General features: G+C 28.5%; 10 protein-coding genes across 10 annotated transcripts; 6 read left to right on the top strand and 4 right to left on the bottom strand. All coding sequences in view use genetic code 12, as the record gives it.

The window, feature by feature from the left end:
• Positions 1-291: 291 nt before the first annotated feature.
• ADE4 (amidophosphoribosyltransferase) lies at positions 292-2,424 on the top strand. The gene has a single exon (XM_064881926.1). The coding sequence runs from the start codon at positions 705-707 to the stop codon at positions 2,301-2,303; it is 1,599 nt and encodes a 532-aa protein (XP_064737687.1). The 5' UTR covers positions 292-704; the 3' UTR covers positions 2,304-2,424.
• Positions 2,425-3,557: 1,133 nt separating this feature from the next.
• VRG4 (GDP-mannose transporter) lies at positions 3,558-5,240 on the top strand. The gene has a single exon (XM_064885723.1). It carries the CDS (start codon positions 3,807-3,809, stop codon positions 4,908-4,910), a length of 1,104 nt encoding a protein of 367 aa, XP_064737686.1. The 5' UTR covers positions 3,558-3,806; the 3' UTR covers positions 4,911-5,240.
• Positions 5,241-5,354: 114 nt separating this feature from the next.
• RJT21DRAFT_40225 (importin-alpha export receptor) lies at positions 5,355-8,590 on the top strand. The gene has a single exon (XM_064884439.1). The coding sequence runs from the start codon at positions 5,583-5,585 to the stop codon at positions 8,517-8,519; it is 2,937 nt and encodes a 978-aa protein (XP_064737685.1). The 5' UTR covers positions 5,355-5,582; the 3' UTR covers positions 8,520-8,590.
• A 1-nt stretch (position 8,591) lies between these two features.
• HAP2 (Hap2p) lies at positions 8,592-9,902 on the bottom strand. Its single transcript, XM_064884440.1, has one exon. It carries the CDS (start codon positions 9,638-9,640, stop codon positions 8,873-8,875), a length of 768 nt encoding a protein of 255 aa, XP_064737684.1. The 5' UTR covers positions 9,641-9,902; the 3' UTR covers positions 8,592-8,872.
• Positions 9,903-10,028: 126 nt separating this feature from the next.
• Positions 10,029-11,027, bottom strand: ZCF4 (Zcf4p). Its single transcript, XM_064881925.1, has one exon. It carries the CDS (start codon positions 10,892-10,894, stop codon positions 10,118-10,120), a length of 777 nt encoding a protein of 258 aa, XP_064737683.1. The 5' UTR covers positions 10,895-11,027; the 3' UTR covers positions 10,029-10,117.
• Positions 11,028-11,482: 455 nt separating this feature from the next.
• RJT21DRAFT_127047 (uncharacterized protein) lies at positions 11,483-14,806 on the top strand. Its single transcript, XM_064882884.1, has one exon. It carries the CDS (start codon positions 11,591-11,593, stop codon positions 14,393-14,395), a length of 2,805 nt encoding a protein of 934 aa, XP_064737682.1. The 5' UTR covers positions 11,483-11,590; the 3' UTR covers positions 14,396-14,806.
• On the bottom strand, positions 14,417-15,427 carry RJT21DRAFT_40213 (uncharacterized protein). The gene has a single exon (XM_064884437.1). The coding sequence runs from the start codon at positions 15,329-15,331 to the stop codon at positions 14,438-14,440; it is 894 nt and encodes a 297-aa protein (XP_064737681.1). The 5' UTR covers positions 15,332-15,427; the 3' UTR covers positions 14,417-14,437.
• MTO1 (tRNA modification protein) lies at positions 15,420-17,658 on the top strand. Its single transcript, XM_064881924.1, has one exon. It carries the CDS (start codon positions 15,517-15,519, stop codon positions 17,590-17,592), a length of 2,076 nt encoding a protein of 691 aa, XP_064737680.1. The 5' UTR covers positions 15,420-15,516; the 3' UTR covers positions 17,593-17,658.
• Positions 17,659-19,479, bottom strand: RJT21DRAFT_120983 (uncharacterized protein). Its single transcript, XM_064881923.1, has one exon. It carries the CDS (start codon positions 19,463-19,465, stop codon positions 17,666-17,668), a length of 1,800 nt encoding a protein of 599 aa, XP_064737679.1. The 5' UTR covers positions 19,466-19,479; the 3' UTR covers positions 17,659-17,665.
• A 145-nt stretch (positions 19,480-19,624) lies between these two features.
• RJT21DRAFT_114516 (uncharacterized protein) lies at positions 19,625-20,767 on the top strand (the record flags this gene model as incomplete). The annotated part of the gene is made up of 1 exon (XM_064880253.1): positions 19,625-20,767. The coding sequence occupies one exon, from the start codon at positions 19,625-19,627 to the stop codon at positions 20,765-20,767; it is 1,143 nt and encodes a 380-aa protein (XP_064737678.1).
• Between the last annotated feature and the right edge of the window lie 36 nt (positions 20,768-20,803).

The following is a 20,803-nucleotide window of genomic DNA, read 5'->3' as shown; positions in this document are numbered from 1 at the left end:
GTATAATACTTGTGTAATGAGCCTGACTATTAGTAAATAGTAATAGTAATAAATTGTAATAGTAATAAATTGTAATAGTAATAAATTGTAATAGTAATACTAATGGTAACGAACTGGTAGGGACGGCTATCATCGGAAGTATGCGGGCTTTTCGCAGACTGTCCTATTTTGACTCCTATCAATTGCAATAAACTAGGCTAATCACAAAACCATCGATACTGATACATGATGAGAATTGATGATTGCATATAATTATGGGGTTTGACTTCTTTATCAATATTTAATTAGTAGTTAATTCACTTATTCTCGCTTAACTATAGTTAGTTCAGGTAGTACATTGTAGACATAAAAAATACAACCTAAGCTAACCGTTACCCCTTTAGGCCAAAAGACTACTCATCGAAAAGCTTTTTATTTTTCTGAATAATTTTTTTTTCACTAATACCGTAGTGAAAAAAAATTTTAGACTATATGGAGAAGTTAGTTGTTGCTTACTTTTTCTTTCTTTTTTAAGGTATACTTCTATTATAGATACGTATTCTTCAAGGAGTCGTTTGAGCGATCATCACTCAAGTTGTAGTTAAGGGTCAATTATCAGGGTAACCTTTTCGATTCAACTCAAATCATCAATTACCTAGAAATAGAAATAGAACTAGAATTATACTAAACTAGACTAGACTAAAATTAAAATAATTTGATTCAAAATGTGTGGTATTTTAGGAGTAGTCTTACATGATCAACGTCAAAATGTTGCCAATGAACTTTTTGAAGGAGCTATGTTTTTACAACATAGAGGTCAAGATGCTGCTGGAATAGTTACTTGTGGATCTAAAGGTAGATTCTATCAATGTAAAGGAAATGGTATGGCTCGTGATGTCTTTACTCAACAAAGAATGGAAAATTTAGTTGGTAATATGGGTATAACTCATTTAAGATATCCAACTGCTGGTTCTTCTGCTGGTAGTGAAGCTCAACCATTTTATGTTAATTCTCCTTATGGAATTTCTTTAAGTCATAATGGGAATTTAGTTAATAGTATTGAATTAAAAGAATATTTAGATGAAGTTGTTCATAGACATATAAATACTGATTCTGATTCTGAATTATTAATTAATGTCTTTGCTGCTGAACTTGAAAAATTCAATAAATCAAGAGTTAATAATTTAGATTTATTTAGTGCATTAACTGGTACTATGAATAAAATCAGAGGTGCTTATGCTTGTATTGTTATGTTAGCTGGGTATGGTATCATTGGGTTTAGAGATCCAAATGGTATAAGACCATTATTATATGGTGAAAGAGTTAATAAAGATGGTACATCAGATTATATGTTAGCATCTGAATCAGTTGTATTAAAAGCTCATGGTTTTGAAAATTTTAGAGATATTAAACCTGGTGAAGCTGTTATTATTAAAAAAGATAGTAGTAAAAGTAAACCAGAATTCCGTCAAGTTGTTGAACCAAAGATTTTTGCTCCTGATATTTTTGAATATGTTTATTTTGCTAGACCAGATTCTGTTATGGATGGTGTTTCAGTATATAGATCTCGTATTGAAATGGGGATTAAATTAGCTGAAAAGATTTCTAAAATAATGGAAAAAGATCCTGATTTTAAAATCGATGTTGTCATTGCTGTTCCTGATACTTCTCGTACATCTGCTTTCCAATGTGCAGTTTCATTAAATATTCCATATCGTGAAGGATTTGTTAAAAATAGATATATTGGTCGTACATTTATAATGCCTGATCAACAACAAAGAAGATCATCTGTGAGAAGAAAATTAAATGCTATGGAATCAGAATTTAAAGATCGTAATGTTTTATTAGTTGATGATTCTATCGTTAGAGGAACTACTTCAAAAGAAATTGTTGCAATGGCTCGTGAAGCTGGAGCTAAAAAAGTTTATTTTGCATCATGTGCTCCACCAATTAGATTTAATCATATTTATGGTATTGATTTAGCTGATACTAAGGCACTTGTTGGTTTTGAAAGAGATGAAGAAGCTATTTCTAAAGTTATCGGGGCTGATAAAGTTGTATATCAAGACTTACAAGATTTAGTTGATTGTTGTAAATCCGAAGAACTTCAACAATTTGAAGTAGGGGTATTCACAGGTGAATATATTACAGGGATTGAAGATAATTATATTCAAGAATTAGAGAAAATTAGAGCTCAAAATCAAAGAATAAAAGATCAACGTTCAAGAGGTTTAAGTATTGATGCTTGTATTGATGTTGGTGATATGGTTGATGTTAAAGCAGAAGTTGATATCAGTATGTACAATAGAGGTGATTATGCTTAAAGCCCAACTATTCATTAAATTCATTTACCTTTTAGTCATTTCCTTAGATTATGTATATTATGAAAAGTAATATTTAATAAATTATTAATATTTATAGTAGAGATTATTTAATGTTTGTAGTAGAGATTATTTATTATTTATAGTAGAAGGCTATTGCAAAAACTTGATACAGATATTGCAGCAAAATAATGAGGATTCTACAAACAAACTATAAACGTGGACATAGGCCGAATATATACGAACTAAAAATTACACTTATAAACGGTTAGATCTGGAATGTCTCTCCGATGTGTCAAATTCAAACGGCTCATTTCAGTATGAGCATCTCAAGTCAAGTCCGAATGTAATAGTTGAAAATTTCATAATGTTAGTACTTAGTTACACAAACTGCAGTTGTCAAAAATTACTGGTTGTTCTATGAAATGACGCGTTACACGTCTTTTTTTTTCTTTTCTTTTATCTTGAATATAGCAACCTAAAGGAGATATAGCGGACTGAAAATATGGATGTGGTGGTATTAGAGTTGGAATGTTGATGGCTTATTAGTACAATACTTTATCGATTAAACGGTTTGGTTTGCATTGTAATGTAAATCTTTGATATGACAGTTGGAATAATGAATGTTACTGGCATTATTAAGCCAACCTGTAAAAAAAGATCTATTGTTAGTTTATTCTTTTTTTACAGGTTGTCTCAGTATATCTGGATAATTTCAGAACCTTCATTAACGTATAGGGGGTCCACATTACAGAGGAGATTTGAGTAGTAATGCGTTTTGAGCAGGTTAAACTAGCCCAACGAAGTTTGTATGTTATATAATAAAAATTATAGTAAATACCAATAGTAATAAGAATAAGAATAATAATAATAATAATAAGAATAATAATAATAAAATAATAATATTAATATTTATATTTATCCGTCGCCTTAAAGGTATAGTTGCAATTAGCCAATGAGCCAATAACCAATCAATTGTTTATTTGTTTCTTCTCTTTGTTTGTGTATAATATTATTTGTATATATACATTTAAAGCATTACGTGTATCACATCTTTGTAACACTGTACCTTACCAAAACAATCGATCTATTACATAACAATAAGCAAATATATACTAACTACAACACATGTTAATCAACCAACATTATTGGATTTATGCACGTCCAACACACGCTTTTTATTTCACTTGGATGTACTCCCCCAGTTTGTGTAAGTATTTTGTTGTTCATTTCCATCACTACAAAAATTATTTTTTTTAGCTCGAAAAAATCTATAAACTGAACAATAAACCTCAAACACCGTTCCCAGTGAGTTCTTATTTGTAAGTGTGATTTTCTTGTTGGATTGAATTTTGTTTGTCTGTCTGTCTTGATCTTTAACTATTAGATCTTTCAATCCATATTCATTACTTAATCATTATATTATATTGTTACAAGTGTAATCTGTATTATCAGTCGCACTCATTTCAATAGATTTCATTCAACCTTTTACCTCATATCTAGTGTATGGGATTATTACTGTTTTATCTTATTTCTCAATCAGTATATCTTATAAAACGTAAATTTTACGATAAATCCAAACTAAAACTCAAATATAATAATAATATCAATATCAATATGGAAAAGCAATCTAATCTCGGATCAATATCCAATTCTGGTCCAATCTCAATCTTATCTTATTGTATATCATCAATTCTTATGACTGTTACCAATAAATATGTTTTGTCAGGTTTTTCATTTAATTTAAATTTCTTCTTATTGGCAGTTCAATGTATTGTTTGTATTGTAACCATTGGTTCTTTAAAATCTTTTGGAATTATTACTTATAGACAATTTAATTCTGATGAAGCTAAAAAATGGTCTCCAATTGCTTTCTTATTAGTTGCTATGATTTATACTGCTTCAAAGGCTATTCAATATTTATCTATTCCAGTTTATACTATCTTTAAGAATTTAACTATTATTTTAATTGCTTATGGTGAAGTCTTATGGTTTGGTGGTTCTGTTACTTCAATGACTTTAGGTTCTTTCTTATTAATGGTTTTATCTTCTGTTATTGCTTGGTATGGTGATACTGCTAATGCTTCAACTACTGCTACCCTTTATGAATTATATATTGGTTACTTCTGGATGTTTGTTAATTGTTTTGCTTCTGCTGCCTTTGTTTTATTCATGAGAAAGAGAATAAAGTTAACTAACTTTAAAGATTTCGATACTATGTTCTACAATAACTTATTATCAATTCCAATTCTTTTAATTTCTTCTTTTATTTTTGAAAATTGGTCTGCTGAAAATGTTGCCTTAAATTTCCCAGAAGATAATAGATTTGCTACAATTGCTGCTATGGTTTTATCTGGTGCTTCATCTGTTGGTATTTCTTATTGTTCAGCTTGGTGTGTTAGAGTTACTTCTTCTACTACTTATTCTATGGTTGGTGCTTTAAATAAATTACCAATTGCTTTATCTGGATTAATATTCTTTGAAGCTGCTGTTAATTTCTGGTCTGTTTCTTCTATCTTTGTTGGTTTTATTGCTGGTTTAGTTTATGCTGTGGCCAAACAAAGACAACAAAAGCAAGCTTCCCAATCAACTTTACCATCTTCTAAGTAAGATTCCATTGCATAGCTTCATTGAATCAAGTGAATAGTTGAATAATAGACTTTCAATGTCTTATTTATTTCTTTCTTCTTTCTTTCCTCTTTCTTTCTTATCTCTACCATCTATTCTCACTTAACTATAGAGTTTAATACCTTATTCCCATATTTTTTTATTCTCCATTCTCATTATCTATTTTTATCCTAAATCATCCTCCTCTACTTTATTACACTCCTTTATATTATATTATATTATATTATCTTATATCCTATATAGCTATACATTATATAATTGTTTTTATAAATTCATATGCTTAATAGTTAATTGCTAATAGTTAATAGTTAATCGTTTTTAGTTGATTGTTCTGTATACCGTACCCTCACTAAGCCCGTGATGATGCTCGTGAAAAATAAACATATACTGAAAAATTCATTCATCTCCGATCATTAAAACTACTAACTACTAAGTACTAAGTACTAACAAGATCTAATAATATCTAATTACTGGTTACCAATATATTAGTGTGGATTATAGTTACTGGGTTGTTGTGTCCAATTCAGTATAATCAAAAGAAATCATTTAATTCAATCATTAGTTATTGAATAATCAGTTAGTATACCATACCATACCATTCATTGAAATTAACTAGTACCTATAGTAAAGCCAAATTAACGAGCGACAGACAGAATGTCACAGGACAATTCATTAGAATCAATTACTAAGTTCTTAGAACTTTCATTATTACCTGCTACAGCCAAAGAAGCAGAAATTAAATTAAAATCAATTGAATCATTACCAGGATTTTCAATTACTTTACTTCATGTTATTGATTCAACAAATATTGCTAATGAAATTCGATTAGCTGGAGCTCTATTCTTTAAAAATTTAGTTAAAAGGAAATGGTTAAATGAAGATGGTCATTATCTTTTACCAGTTGATGATGTAGTTAAAATTAGAGCTGAAATTTTAGATATTATGATTAAATTACCAGGAAATCTTCAAATTCAAATTGGTGAATCAATTACTTTAATTGCTGAAAGTGATTTCCCACAAAATTGGTCAACATTAATCGATCAACTTGTAGCTAAATTATCATTAACTGATTTTATAACTAATAGAGCCATACTTGATGTTAGTCATTCAATCTTTAAAAAATGGAGACCATTATTTAGATCAGATGAATTATTTTTAGAAATTAAATTAGTATTAGAAAAATATACTGATCCATTTCTTAAATTATTTCTTGAATTAGATCTGTTAATTGATAAAAATAATACCAATGAAGCATTATTAAATATTTATTTTGAAAATTTATTACTTTTAATTCAAATTTATTATGATTTTAATTGTCAAGATATTCCTGAATTTTTTGAAGATAATATGAATATTCTTATGAATATTATTCATAAATATTTAAATTATACTAATGAATATATTAATAAACCTTCAGAAGATGATGAAGCAGATATATTAATTAAATTAAAAACTTCAATTATTGAATTAATTTCAATTTATGTTTCAAGATATTCTGATGTATTTGAACCATTAATTCAAAATTTTATAACCAGTATTTGGGATTTAGTTAATAATTTTGTTACTAGACAACAAAAATTTGATTTATTAGTGGTTAAAGCTCTACAATTTTTAACTTCAATAGTTAAATTTCAAAATTATCAATCAATTTTTCAAAATGAATCATCAATTAATGAAATTATTGAAAAGATTATTTTACCAAATATTTATTTTCGTGAATCAGATGAAGAAATGTTTGAAGATGAACCAATTAATTTTATTAGATCTGATTTAGAAGGTAGTGATTTTGATTCAAGACGGAAATCAGCCACTGATTTTCTTCGAGAATTAAAAGATTTAAGTCCTGAATTACTTACTTCATCAGTAATGAAATATGTTAATCAATTTTTATCAACTTCATCACGTTCAGATGATTGGAAAAATAAAGATACAGCAATTTATCTCTTTAGTTCATTAGCTACTAAAGGTTCAATAACTAATCTTGGAGTTACTTCAACTAATGTTTTAGTTGATGTTATTAAATTCTTTACTGATAATATTGCTAGTGATTTAATAAGTAATGAACTGCATCCAATCCTCATTACTGATGCAATTAAATATATTTTTACATTTAGAAATCAATTAAATAAAGATCAATTATTATCAGCATTACCATTATTAATTAATCATTTAACTAGAAATCAAAATACTGTGGTATATACTTATTCAGCCATTACAATTGAAAAATTATTATCTATGACGGATTTTAATACTGATCATACTCCAATCTTTAATAAACAAGATATAAATCCATTTATTAATGAATTAATTACAAATTTATTTAAATTGATTTTATTACATGATTATACTCCGGAGAAATTAGCCGAAAATGAATTTTTAATGAAATGTATTATGAGAATTTTATTAACTAGTGAAGATTTAATTCAAGATAGATTATCAATTATAGAACAATTATTAAAGATTCTTAAAATTACTGCACAAAATCCTTCAAATCCAAAATTTTCTCATTATACTTTTGAATCAATTGGTTTATTAATTAAATTTGGTTTAACAGATTTAAATAAATTTATTGAATTAATTATTCCAGCTTTATTAAATATTTTAGGTGATGATGTTCAAGAATTTGTTCCATATACTTTTCAAATTTTAGCATTTTTATTAGAAAATTATCCAATTGGAGCAGGAATACCAGAAACTTATAAAAGTTTAATAAAACCTTTACTTTCTCCATCAGTTTGGGAATTTAGAGGAAATATTCCTGGTATTACAAGATTATTAGTAACTATACTTGAACATGATTCATCAATTTTCACTATTAGTACTACTGATTTAACCCCTTTATTAGGAGTCTTTCAAAAATTAATTGCTTCAAAAGCAAATGATACTCATGGATTTGAATTATTAGAAAGTATATTTTTAAATATCCCCCTTAATTTCTTACAACCATTCTTTAATCAAATTGCTATATTATTATTAACAAGATTAAAGAATTCCAGAACTGATAAATTTGTTAAAAGATTTACATTATTCTTTTCAACAATTATTTTAAGTGATTCAAAAATTCCTAATAGTGGAGATTTTATAATAAATTTTATAGATTCAGTTCAAGAAAATTTATTTCAACAAATATTTACAAATTTTGTATTACCAACATCTAATTCAATTATTAATTTACATGATAAAAAGATTATTAATGTTGGTATATCACAATTATTAAAAAGTTCATTGTTTTTAACTAAATATCAAGTATTAGTTGTACCAACAATAGAACAATTGGTTAATAATTTATCTTCATATGAAGGTATTAATACTAATACAAATTCTTCGGCAATTCAAGGTAGTTTAACTGGTAATGGAAGTGTTATAGTCAATGAAAATGAAATTGATTTAGAAAGTGCATCATTTGGTTCACAATTTTCAAGAATTATTTCAATTAATATCGAACCATTTGATCCAATTAAACAACTTAAGAATAATAATTATACTGAAATCAAATTTACAATACTAGCCAATATAAAATTAGTGGATGTGCAAATATTGAATCAATTGAATGATCAAACAAAGAGTTCACTTAAAAGTTTAGGAATTTAATTAAAATTAGAAGTTTACTGTATTTAATTAATTGTTTATTTATTTATTTATTTATTATACATGAATAGGTAATCAATGTATACAAACTTATAAGTAGTAGTGTAGTTAAATGTAAACCAACCAGAGAAAGTTAGTGCAAGATCTCTTTACACCAATAACAATATATATTGCTTAAAAATAATACATAACATAAACTAAAAGGAAATCAAACAGAAGTCGTATATAATGTTTTATGAATTAAAATGAAATTAAAGTCAATTTATGAATTTATATTATTATTACTTTAAATCATTACAATTTTAGAAGGTTTAACTTTTCATAATTTCAAACAGGAAGGAAGGAAGTTACTAAATCTACGAATTGTTTTCAGCTGCATTAATCAAATTTTCAAACATGGCATCTTCTTCGGGATTATTTATCTTTAAAGCTGCTTTCTTTTCAATAGATGTTGATTCATTATTAGATGGCTCAGAATCAAAAGTATCTTGTACTTCTGATACTACTGTACCTTGACCATCATCATTTGTTTCAGCATTATTATCATTTTCTTCATTTTCATTATTTTCATTATTCTTATCTTCTAATTCTTTTAATTTTTCAAGTCTTTCCTTTTCCGCTATTTCAGCTGCCGTTAAGAATCGTCCTCCTTGACCTCTAGGTCTTCTCATAGCATGTTTATGTCTTGATTCATGTAAATAAGGTTTTCTGGTTCTTGCTATTTTCAAATTTTCTTCTAATTTGGCTCGAGCTATTCTTCTTTTTAATATTCTATGATATTGTTTGGCATTAACATAAAATGGTTGTTCACCTCCTTGATCTGCTCCTCCTACAGGACTAGTATCATCATTTTTTTCTTCTTCAAAATATTGAGTCACTTGAGTGGGTTGTACTTGTGATTGTTGTTGATTATCATAGTATGGAGTGGAATGACTTGAATTAGATGATGGTGAACCTGATTCCATTTGTGACTCTATACTTGTCGTACTTGTGGTGGTAGTATTATTATTATTATTATTTGTGGTATTATTACTTGTGGTATTATTAGGGATATAGAAAGATCTTCCCGAGGAGTTTGGATAATAGTTAGTTGTATCACTTACAGTACTATGCAATGATGTCATTTGCGGTTAACTAACTTTATAATAAAGAATATAGAATGTTGCAATCAATATATAAAATCACAATATGGCTTGGAATGTAAGAATTGAAAAAATTAAAAAATGTATTACCAGAATGCTAACAATATTTGAATTAACAATAGTTGAATAATAAAAGTTGAGTAATTATTGGAAGTGGTGTAAAATCAGTCACAGTCTTCGTTAAAGTAGTATCTCACGATTTAGTATGGGTAGAAATCAATTATGGTGTAAAAGGTTGAAAAATCGGTGTTTTTCACTCTCCAAGTCTCTTTCCATTTTATTTTTCGCTTTGTCCTTTTTGAGACATTTGTTAACATAGTGGACTATTCTTTTTATTTTTTCTTGGGGTCGGGAGTACATGCCGATTTTCGGGTTATGGGCACTACTCATATAAGGTCGTTTCTTAATTATATATTTTATATACTTGTATGTAAATTATATAACATAATCATATATTCATTATATTTCGGGTGATGATAGTCGAGTGAAGTCAATATTAAGTACGGGACTTTCTGTTGTTTCCAATCTTGGACTTTCCATTAATGCTATGGCTGAATGTAGAGCTTTATTTCTAACTGATTTAGTAGAATTAAATGTGGTAATAGGTATAACAGTTTCAGAATAATGATTTATCCTATTAATTGATGTAGAATTAAAGTTACTTTGTATGGGTAACAGTTGATTTTGAGGATATTTGAAATCTTCTTCATCAGATTGCACACAATCCTGTTGCATCGCTATCATGTTAAGAATATGATTTTTATTACAGTGAAGTGAATGTGATTGTGATTGTGATTGTGATTGTAAATTTATACTTGAACTCGATTTAATGGTAGTAATACTATCAGATGAATTTTTATTTGGGAAAAGGTGCGATTCAGAGATATCTGTAAAATCCAGAAACGGTGATGGAAGAAACTGATCGAAAGGTGAATTGCCGGTTGTTGACGATTCTTCTAAGTTATTTAAAATATTGGTTCCTTGACCTATTGGTATGGATATTTGTGGAGAAACATTATCAGTACGTTTCCTTTTCGATTTATTTTTCTTTTCTTCATCGATATACTTCACTTGACCCAATTTCTTGTACAATTCTTTAGTTGCATCTGGCCAAACACATTGTAGCTTTTTAGATTCACAATTGTTACAAATAGGGTACAGTGATTCATCACATTTCTTCTTTCTCCTTCGACATGTGTAGCAGCCTGTACGTGATCTACTTACCCTCGGCTTCATGGTTAAGTTGCTTTGATACTGATTTCATACCAAAGTGAATTAAATGAATGTCTTAGGTGTTATTAGTCATCCCAATTGGGTAAAAAATTCTTAAGATAACCGCGCTTACCCATATAACGACAACTAGAAGAAGAAAAAAAAGTTGCTTTTACGAACAAGAAATTAAGTCTGCAAAAATCTAAAGGTTAGCTGAGCTCCTTTGGAATTGGAATACTATAATTTATTGTTATACGAAGTGTCTGAATAAATACAGAAGTATTGAGATGTAAATAAGACTTAAAGTTCTAATTGTAAAAATGGATTCATTACGTAGATACATTAAAGCAATTTATAAAAATAAAACATTTTTTTTTTTTTTTTTATTCATTTACATATAATGATTCAAACTATATTCGTAAATCGGATAATTAATGCTATTTATACAGTTGTTACAGAAGATGTAGTTAATAATGAATATAGATGATATAAGTTACAAATTAAATACTCAATAAAGTAACAAGAAGGGTCCTACAGAAACAGAGATTTTACAGATTGAGTACATACAAATATTTTACAGGTTTGACCCGGATTAACAAAACAAAATGTCGTGGTTTGTCGCGCTACAAATGTCTGTCTATATCAATAAAGTGAAATATTGATCTCGAATAGGACAACCAGTCAACGAATATAAGTAATATTTATTAAAATTATTAGCAAATGGCTTCGCTCGGTTCAATTGAGCCTAACCATGTGGACCAAAGGGATTTGGAATTAAATCCTGAAGACCAAACTGTCGATGAAATTTTTAAAAAGAATACAATTCCTGAAGTTCAAAGACTTAATAGACAATATAAGCAAAAGATTGAAACTAGTAAACATGATTTACATACATTAGTTGGATCAAAATATCGAGATTTAATTAAGATAGCTGAAGATATTGATGATATGTATAATGTTTCATATGGAAGTGACGGACGAATATCAGATTTATCATATAAACCATCTAAATTTTTAAAATTATCCAATACTAATAGTTATTCAAAATTTGATACACTTATAAGATCTAAAAAGGCATCAGAAGCTAGAAATAAAAATAAAATAAGAATTTTAAGATCTTTAATTTATAATCGATTAGAGAAATTAGATTTAAAAATAGCTACTAATAAATCATTATCTCCATTAATTCATTCATCAAATTTAATTTATTATGCAAAATTATATTATTCAATTGAAACTTTATTTAGTGATATATTAAAGGAAAATATTTATATTCAATCTAAATTTCAAGCATTAAAATCCAATTTCATTAAATTTGTTGAATTTGAATTATCTCATTATAATGTACTTGAACAAAGTGTTTATGGAGGTGTAAATGATAAAGTAACTCCTCAACTGAGATTAGTATTTACAGATTTAATTAATACTCAACCAATATTATTAGATGATGATTTAAGAATATATGAAGAATTCATTCAAGATGATAATTATGATGATGGAGAAGAAGAAGATAAATTCGAAGATGAAGAAGTTGTATTTTCAAAATTAGAATCATTTAATAAAAATTCTATACCTATAGTTAATTTTTTATTAGCATATACAATTATAAATCGTACAAATCCTGATTTAGATACTTTATCAAAAATCCTTGAAAAATTTTATGAATTAAGGTATAATTATCTTGAATCATTATTAAAACCTTTAGTTAAATATGGTCCAACAAAAGTTAACTTTTTAAAGATATTTAGATATATTGAAAATTCTTGTATTTATACTGATAAATATCTTAAAGATATTAATAGTATATTTTTTATAAATTTAAAATCTTATACAAAAAGTTGGGATGCTACACAATTAATTGGATTTAAAGATTGGATAGAAAATGGAGAAATTTATTTTAATCAATCAGTTTATCTTATTGAAATTCCTAAATCAGTTTCATTAACTTTAGCTGAATCCAATCAACAATGGATTACTTTATTAACTCAATTTTTAATAGATTCTACCAATAATTCTCGATTTAATGAATATGAGAAATTAGATAATTCATTAATAATGTTTCATAATTTTATTACTGATTTATCAAAATTATTTGATTATGCTAGTTATAATTATTCAAATTCAAAATTAATTGATTTAATAATTCTATCAAATAAAGATAATATTGCTGTTAAATGTCTTGATATTATATTAAATAAATCTGAATCAGTATATTCTACATTATTTGCTGAATTATTCTCAGAATCACAAAATAGTATTTCAAATACTATTGAAACTAATTTATCTAATCATACATTTAATTCAACTAAGAGGAATTTACAATTATTCTCTAAAGATTTGACTCAATTAATTGATAAAAGATTAGAAAAATATATTGAAATTATGACAGATATGTCATTATCAACTTCTAATGATGAAGTATGTGAATCAATTCAAAATTGGTTTGGGAATTTTGTTAAACTTAATAATTTAATTGATTATAAGAAAGAAATTGATTCTAATAAATTAACAGCTTTAAACAGTCTTAGTAGTATCTACAAATTAATTTCTAGACCTTCATCAACCAATAAGAAGGAAATTAAATGGGGGAATTTCTCCAGTAATTTATTCGATATAGAATTAGAAAAATTACATGAAAAGATCCTTGCAGACTTTTGGAATAATATCAATCACTTTATAGAAAGGGTAAATTTATTAATAAAGGAATCTCAACATAATAATATTATATCGAATTATTATGTCTTGGGTATTTTACTTGTTGTTAAAGATAACATTACTAATATTAATCATCTTAAGGAGAAAAGTCAACCTACTTTAGATAATATCGATAGTATTACTAAAAGTTTATTTGAAAGTATTATTTCTAATATTCCTGATGAAAATTTTACTAATAAATTCGATACCAACATCACAGTAATTTTGAAAAATTCTGGTCCAACTACTGAATTACCATTACGTCCATCTATGGGGTTATCAGCACTTATGTATCATATTTCTAAGAATTTCTTATCGGCTGGTCTAGATTCTGATGAACTTCATTTTGGAAAACTATTCCTGAATCCTCTAATTAATGGTATATTCATTGATATCAAGAATCAATGGATTGAGGATAAGTTAATTACTAAACTCTATTCATGTTTGAATGAAGTCAAACTGGTTGTGGAAGTACCTAATGGAAAGAATGGGAATGAGAATAAAGAAGAGGAACAACAGGAAGAGGAAGAAAAGAAGGAAGTTGTTGATCAGACCGATGAGGAACACGAAGATCAACCTCAGTCAACCCCTCACCATCATAAGGAAGCATTAAGTTTATTTGCAGATATTGCCTTTCTTCTACAGTTCACTCAGACTGAGCCAATTAAGGAGATTTCCCATAGCCAATTGAAAAGTGCATTGGATCATATTAATGAATATTATGGAGAAAATTCAATTGATGATACAACCGCCAATATAATTACTAATGGAGTAGCTGAATATTACCGATCAAGCAAAGCAATGTATTTACCATTACTGATAACTAATTAAACCTTTATATATATATATATTAATAAACCAATAGTACATAGTCTAATAGAGGTAAATTTTTGAACCAGAATTAGTTAATTCCTTTAATGCATCAGTTGTTTCCTTTATATCCCAAATATTTTGACTCTTTACATCTAAATATGAATTATCAACTATTATAACTTTAATTTCTTCTTGTTTAATTGCTTTATCTTCATTATTTAATACTTTAAGTAATCGTCCTGGTGTACAACAAAGTATACGAGAATTAGTTGTTTTTAATAATTTTAAATCTACTTCAATTTTATTTTTATTAATAACTTTAAGTGATGAACCACTTAAATCTTTGGTAGCTCTATGAATATCACAAGCTCTAATGGCAGACATTGATACAATAGCAATGAATTTTCTTTCTTCATTAGATACTGAAGTTTCATTGTTCTTGTTCTTGTTCTTGTTCTTGTTCTTACTTTTCTTATTCTTCTTCTTAGATGATTCAGGTAACATATTACTAAATCTTCCAGTAATAAATTTACTTAACCCATCTAAATTCCGTTTGTCGGAGAATTCAGATGATGACCGTATATCTGATTTTTTAAAATAAAGTTCTGATAATTCTAATGCTGAAAGATCTGAATTCTTTCGTAAGATTTTATTATTGATATAATCAGTAATTACTTGAGCATCTGATTCAAGAGATAAATTCTTTTTCTGGTGAATATCCATTTCGACTTTTAATCTCTTCTTTTCTTGTAATTTATTGGTAGTCTTCTTTCTCTTTTTAGATTCTGGTTCATTACTTACTTCATCAGTAGTAGTGGTTGTAGTACTGGCAGTGACTTCATTATCACTTTCATCGTTATTCTCAAATTCTGAATTAGAAGCATCATTCCCTTCCGGTTCAGAAAACTCCACATCATATGATAAACCATCATCGAGATCGTCAGCAGCTGGCATGTTTAGTTGTTTGTTCGTAGTGCTTAATGGTGAGTGCTTAGTGCAGTGCTTAGTACTTAGTGAGAGATGAGTAGCGATAAATAATTTTTCAGCCAGTCGCACTATGGAGATGTGAAAAATTAAAAATTATATTATTCACCATAGTTAAGACATTAGTGAGATACTACTTCACCGTACTATAAATCATGTACAGATTGGCTAGTAGACGTAAACGTGACCTATTTCGAGGTTTACAAAAACAACTAAGTCGAACCATAATTATTAATGCCGATTTAAAACAAAAATTATCTCAATCTCCTGAACTTCCTGTAGTAGTTATTGGTGGAGGACATGCGGGATGTGAAGCAGCTACTGGATCTGCAAGATCAGGTACTATGACAACTTTAATTACTCCTCATATAGATAAAATAGGTACTGCTTCATGTAATCCATCAATGGGAGGTGTAGGTAAGGGAACTTTACTTCGAGAAGTTGATGCCTTAGATGGAGTTGCTGCAAGAATAACTGATAAAGCTGGTATACATTTTAAAATTTTAAATGCTTCAAAAGGTCCTGCAGTTCATGGTCCAAGAGCTCAAATTGATAGACTGATTTATTTAAAAGAAATGCAAAATGAAATCCTTAATTATCCTAATTTAAATGTTATGGAAGCAAAAGTTGATGATATTATTATTGAACCTAATGAAATTCAAGGTAAAGATTCTACTGGTAGAAAATATGGTATTGTAAGAGGATTACTTTTAAGTGATGGAAGAATATTTAATTGTTCTAAAATTGTTGTTACAACTGGTACATTTTTAGGAGGAGAAATTCATATAGGTTTAACTGCTTATCCTGCTGGACGTATTGGAGAAGAAGCAACTTTTGGATTATCAGATACTTTTAGAGATGCTGGTTTTAGATTAGGACGTCTTAAAACAGGTACTCCATGTCGTCTTTCATCAAAAACTATTGATTATACCCATTTGATTCCTCAACCATCTGATTTCCCTCCTCAACCAATGTCATATATGAATGAAAAAGTTGAATTACAAGATCATTTACTTACATGTCACCAAACTCATACAACTCCAGAATTTCATAAGATAATAGCAGAGAATTTGGATAAATCTATTCATATAAGAGAAACTGTTAAAGGTCCTCGGTATTGTCCTTCGATAGAATCAAAAATTATAAAGTTCCCTAATAAGGATTTACATACCGTATGGTTAGAACCAGAAGGTTTAGATACAGATTTAGTATATCCAAATGGTATTTCATGTACAATGCCAGCCGATATTCAAGAAAGAATAGTTCGATTTATGCCTGGTTGTGAAAATGTAAAGATGGTTCAACCAGGTTATGGTGTTGAATATGATTATGTAGATCCAAGAGAATTAAGAAATACTCTTGAAACTAAATTAGTGGATGGTCTTTATTTAGCTGGTCAAATTAATGGTACTACTGGTTATGAAGAAGCAGCATCCCAAGGTTGTTTAGCTGGTATCAATGCCGGATTATCTTATTTGAATAAACCTGCATTAGAAATTAGTAGAGCTGATGGTTATATTGGAGTTCTTGTAGATGATTTAATTACGAAAGGTGTAGAGGAACCATATAGAATGTTCACTTCTCGTTCAGAATTTAGAGTTTCAATAAGATCAGATAATGCTGATACGAGACTTACAGAAAAGGGATATGCTGCAGGAGTAGTTGGTGAAGAAAGATATAAGAAATATTCTCAAGAGATGAAACAATTTAATCAAATTAAACAACATTTAAATGAATTAGTACTTTCAGGAGCGGTTTGGGCTCCGGCATTGAAAGGTTTACCTCTGGATCTTAGTAAAGATACTCTGGTAAGTGGATGGAAACTCCTTTCTTATAGAGATATGCTGATAAGTGATTTAATACCTCATATGAATAAATTTATTCGAGATGGAAATGTACCTCAATTCTATGAGAATATTACCCCAAGATTAAGAAATAAAATTGATGTAGAAAGTGATTATGCACCTTGGTTATCTAAGGAAAAGTATCATCTTAGTGCTTATAATGCTGATGAAAATTTATTACTTCCATTAAATCATACATATACTTATGAAGGTAATATGAAAATATCTCATGAAGTATGTACATTATTAAATACTATTCAACCTAAAACAATTGGTCAAGCTAGACGTATTCAAGGGGTAACTCCTGCAGCCATATTTGAATTATTCAAATTAGCTAAGGGTAATCAAGCAGCATTCAGTGAACAAAGAAATCAACAAGCTGCTTAATCTTAAGTATATATTCTATAAAATTAACTTGTATATAAAATGTTTATTAATTATAATAACAGGGGTAAAGAAATTAAATGGATTCATCCAGTTCCGATTCAGAATTAAATGTATCTCTATTGATTTTTGAACTAGAAACATTTAAACTGTCATCTAATTGTAATAATAACTCAAGAGGAAGATAATTTTGAGCTAACAGAGAAATCTTATTGATTTCTTTATCTCTTGAAGAAGTTTGTCCGGCAAACTTTATTCTATTTAAGTATAATAATACATCCTTCATTTTAATTTGGGAAGACTTTCCATTTGTTCTATGATTGGCATAAGCTTCTAAATCAGATAGTAATGAAGATAAAAAAATATCAGATTTTTCTTGAATGGTTTGATAGATATCTGAACTCAATGGTTTATCGAGTCTTGGTTTCTTTTTAGAAATATGAGTATTTTCATTAACAGAATGTAATCTAATTGAATTAACTAAATTTTTAACTGATTTCAATGGTAGAGATGCTCTTGATTGTGTAGACATCATTCTGCTAGTTGAAATACTTCGTATACGTTCATGTTTATCTCCTGTAGTTTCATCATATTCAATATTATGTTCAATATCAATCTCTGGTTCAGATGATAGATCTCTTTCAAGTAATTCAGATAATTCTGGATTATCATCTTGGACAGTAAATTCTTCTTGAATTAATGCTTCAGGAGAATAACCTAAGTTGAGTCTGATATTTTCTGGTGTAACTATTGGTGTAGGTAATATATTAAAGTCATTAGTTGGTTCTTCTACTACTAAGGGTGTCTCGTCTCTTACATCATTTTCTATTATTTGATCTTGGTCTTCTTGTTCAAATGGTACATCAAAATTATCTATTTGATCTTCTATTCCATCATATGCAATTTCAAATTCTATTTCTTTATTGGTTTCCTCATGTGTTAAGTCGCCCTTCTTAATTAAAGGTGATGCTACTGATTGTTCTTCAAAATCATTATCTATAACAAACCTTCGATCTTCTGGAGTATCTATATCTTGCTTATGGTTTATTTCAAAATTAAATGCAGAACTTGAAACTCTTGCCTTATTCTTAGCTCTTTTGGCAAATAAAATCTTTTCCAAATATGATAGTGGTCTTGTAGAATGTTGGTTTTCCTTATCAGAATCTATGTCTTGTCGTGAGGTTAATATTTCATTGTTCTCTATACTGTTTGAATCATTAACCTCATCCAGTATTATACTACTAGTTTGAAATGGAGACTTTAAGACTTTTTCAACTGATGATGGTAATGGAAGGGATTGATCAAATTCAGTTTTAGGTGGTGTTGATGATTCATCGTGAGGAATAATGGTATGGTTTACTTGAGTTGTTTCAATGATCTGATCATTATCTTCTGTTGATATTATTGATATTGGTTGAGGTTCCAGCTTTGCTTGAGTTTGTTGAACTACGACTTTACAGAAGAATCTTAAGTAATCAATAGTTATTGGTCCAGCATATTCCGGTCCATATATTACTTCACCTCTTTTAGTTATTATTGAAGATCGTCTACGTTTAAATGATTCACTTGTCCTTCTACTACCATTCAATCGTGTAGGAGTATATACTCCTCTATTAGATGATTTGGTTCTAGTAGGTGTTGGTTGACGAGATCGAGATCTTTGACTACCACTAATACCTATAGACTCTCGGAATTGTTGACTTAATCTTTTGGTGATCTCAGTTAATTCATTAGGAGGTAAATGAATGTCTTTAGTAACATGATTTGGATTACTTTGAGAACCATTTTGTTCGCGATTCACAGTAGTACTTCGCAATGGAGTTGTAGGTTCCGAATTACTCGTTCGCACTATTTGTTTATCCTCCAGGGACGACATTATCTATATTTCTACTAGTGGTTGATTAAGTAAATATGATTTGTTTACATGATACTTTTTTCTGAGATGCACCTACAAATCAAATCAGTAGCAACCAAAATTAATTAATTAATTAAATTCGTTCAAAGATTTGTTTCCTCACCACCATACATCACCACAATGAGCACTACAGGAAATGGAGATAATCTACTAACTGCGTTGGTGTCTGGATCTACAGCAGCTGCTGTTACAGCTACAGTAACTTATCCATTAGATTTTATGAAGACACAACAACAATTAAATAATCATGCATTAATGACTAAATGGCAAGTACCAAGTAATTTTCCTTCAAGTTTAGCTCAATTAAGTAGAGGTTGTAGTGCATTAGTATTGGGATCAGTTATAAAGAATTCAACAAGACTTATAGCTTATAATTGGCTGTGTAAATTTATGGCAATTGAATCTCATTCTTCACACGGGGTCAGTAAAACAAAGACTAGTGCTCCAAGAATTGTTATTGCTGGTTTAATGAGTGCCTTTATAGAAACATTATGGTTAGTCCCATTTGAAAATATTAAAATTTCAATGGTTCAAAATCAAAGTCTTTTTAATGAAATAACAAGACTGCCAAATTCTGATTTTACAGGTTCAGGAGTCGCTGGTAAACATCATAAAGCTCATCTGTCTGTATTTTCTAAACAATATGTTTCACCTCATGCATATTATACTAATGAAGTATTAAATCAATATAAGGCTGGTAAACATTATTCAAAATTCCAACCTCCCAGACCTCATGATCCACTTGATGCTTTAAAGATTCATTATAATAAACATCCTTCTTTAACCTTTTTAGGAACTGTTAAAGAAATATATACATTAAAGGGATTGGGTGGATTTACAGCAGGTACTTTTATTACATTTGGTCGTCAAATTGCTATATCAACTGTATGGTTTTCTACTTATAATGCTACTAGACAATTTATTGATCCTCATAATACTGAACAAGGATGGTTTGGTCATAATCATACTGCTATTCAACTGATGGGTTTACATATTTTATCTTCTATTGCAGTCATTGGAGTAACTCAACCATTAGATGTAATTAAATCTCATATCCAACTGAAAAATGGTAAAACTATATATAAAGATTCTTTAAGTACTGCTTATAGATTGTTCTTAGAGCAAGGTCCAAGATGCTTATTTAAAGGTGCACTTCCTCGAAGTATTAAAGTCTTAGTTAGTGGAGGTTTAACAGCAGCAGTATATGAATATGTAGAAAAACTTGTACAAGTTGCAGGAGGTCAAGCACTTTTCACAGAATAATAATTTAATGATTTTTAATAATTTAATCATAACTTC

Source organism: Scheffersomyces amazonensis, assembly GCF_036850825.1.
Source record: "Scheffersomyces amazonensis strain UFMG-HMD-26.3 chromosome Unknown RJT21scaffold_4, whole genome shotgun sequence".
In the NCBI taxonomy this organism is placed as follows: Eukaryota; Fungi; Ascomycota; class Pichiomycetes; order Serinales; family Debaryomycetaceae; genus Scheffersomyces; species Scheffersomyces amazonensis.
This window is presented reverse-complemented; position numbering and strand designations above follow the sequence as displayed.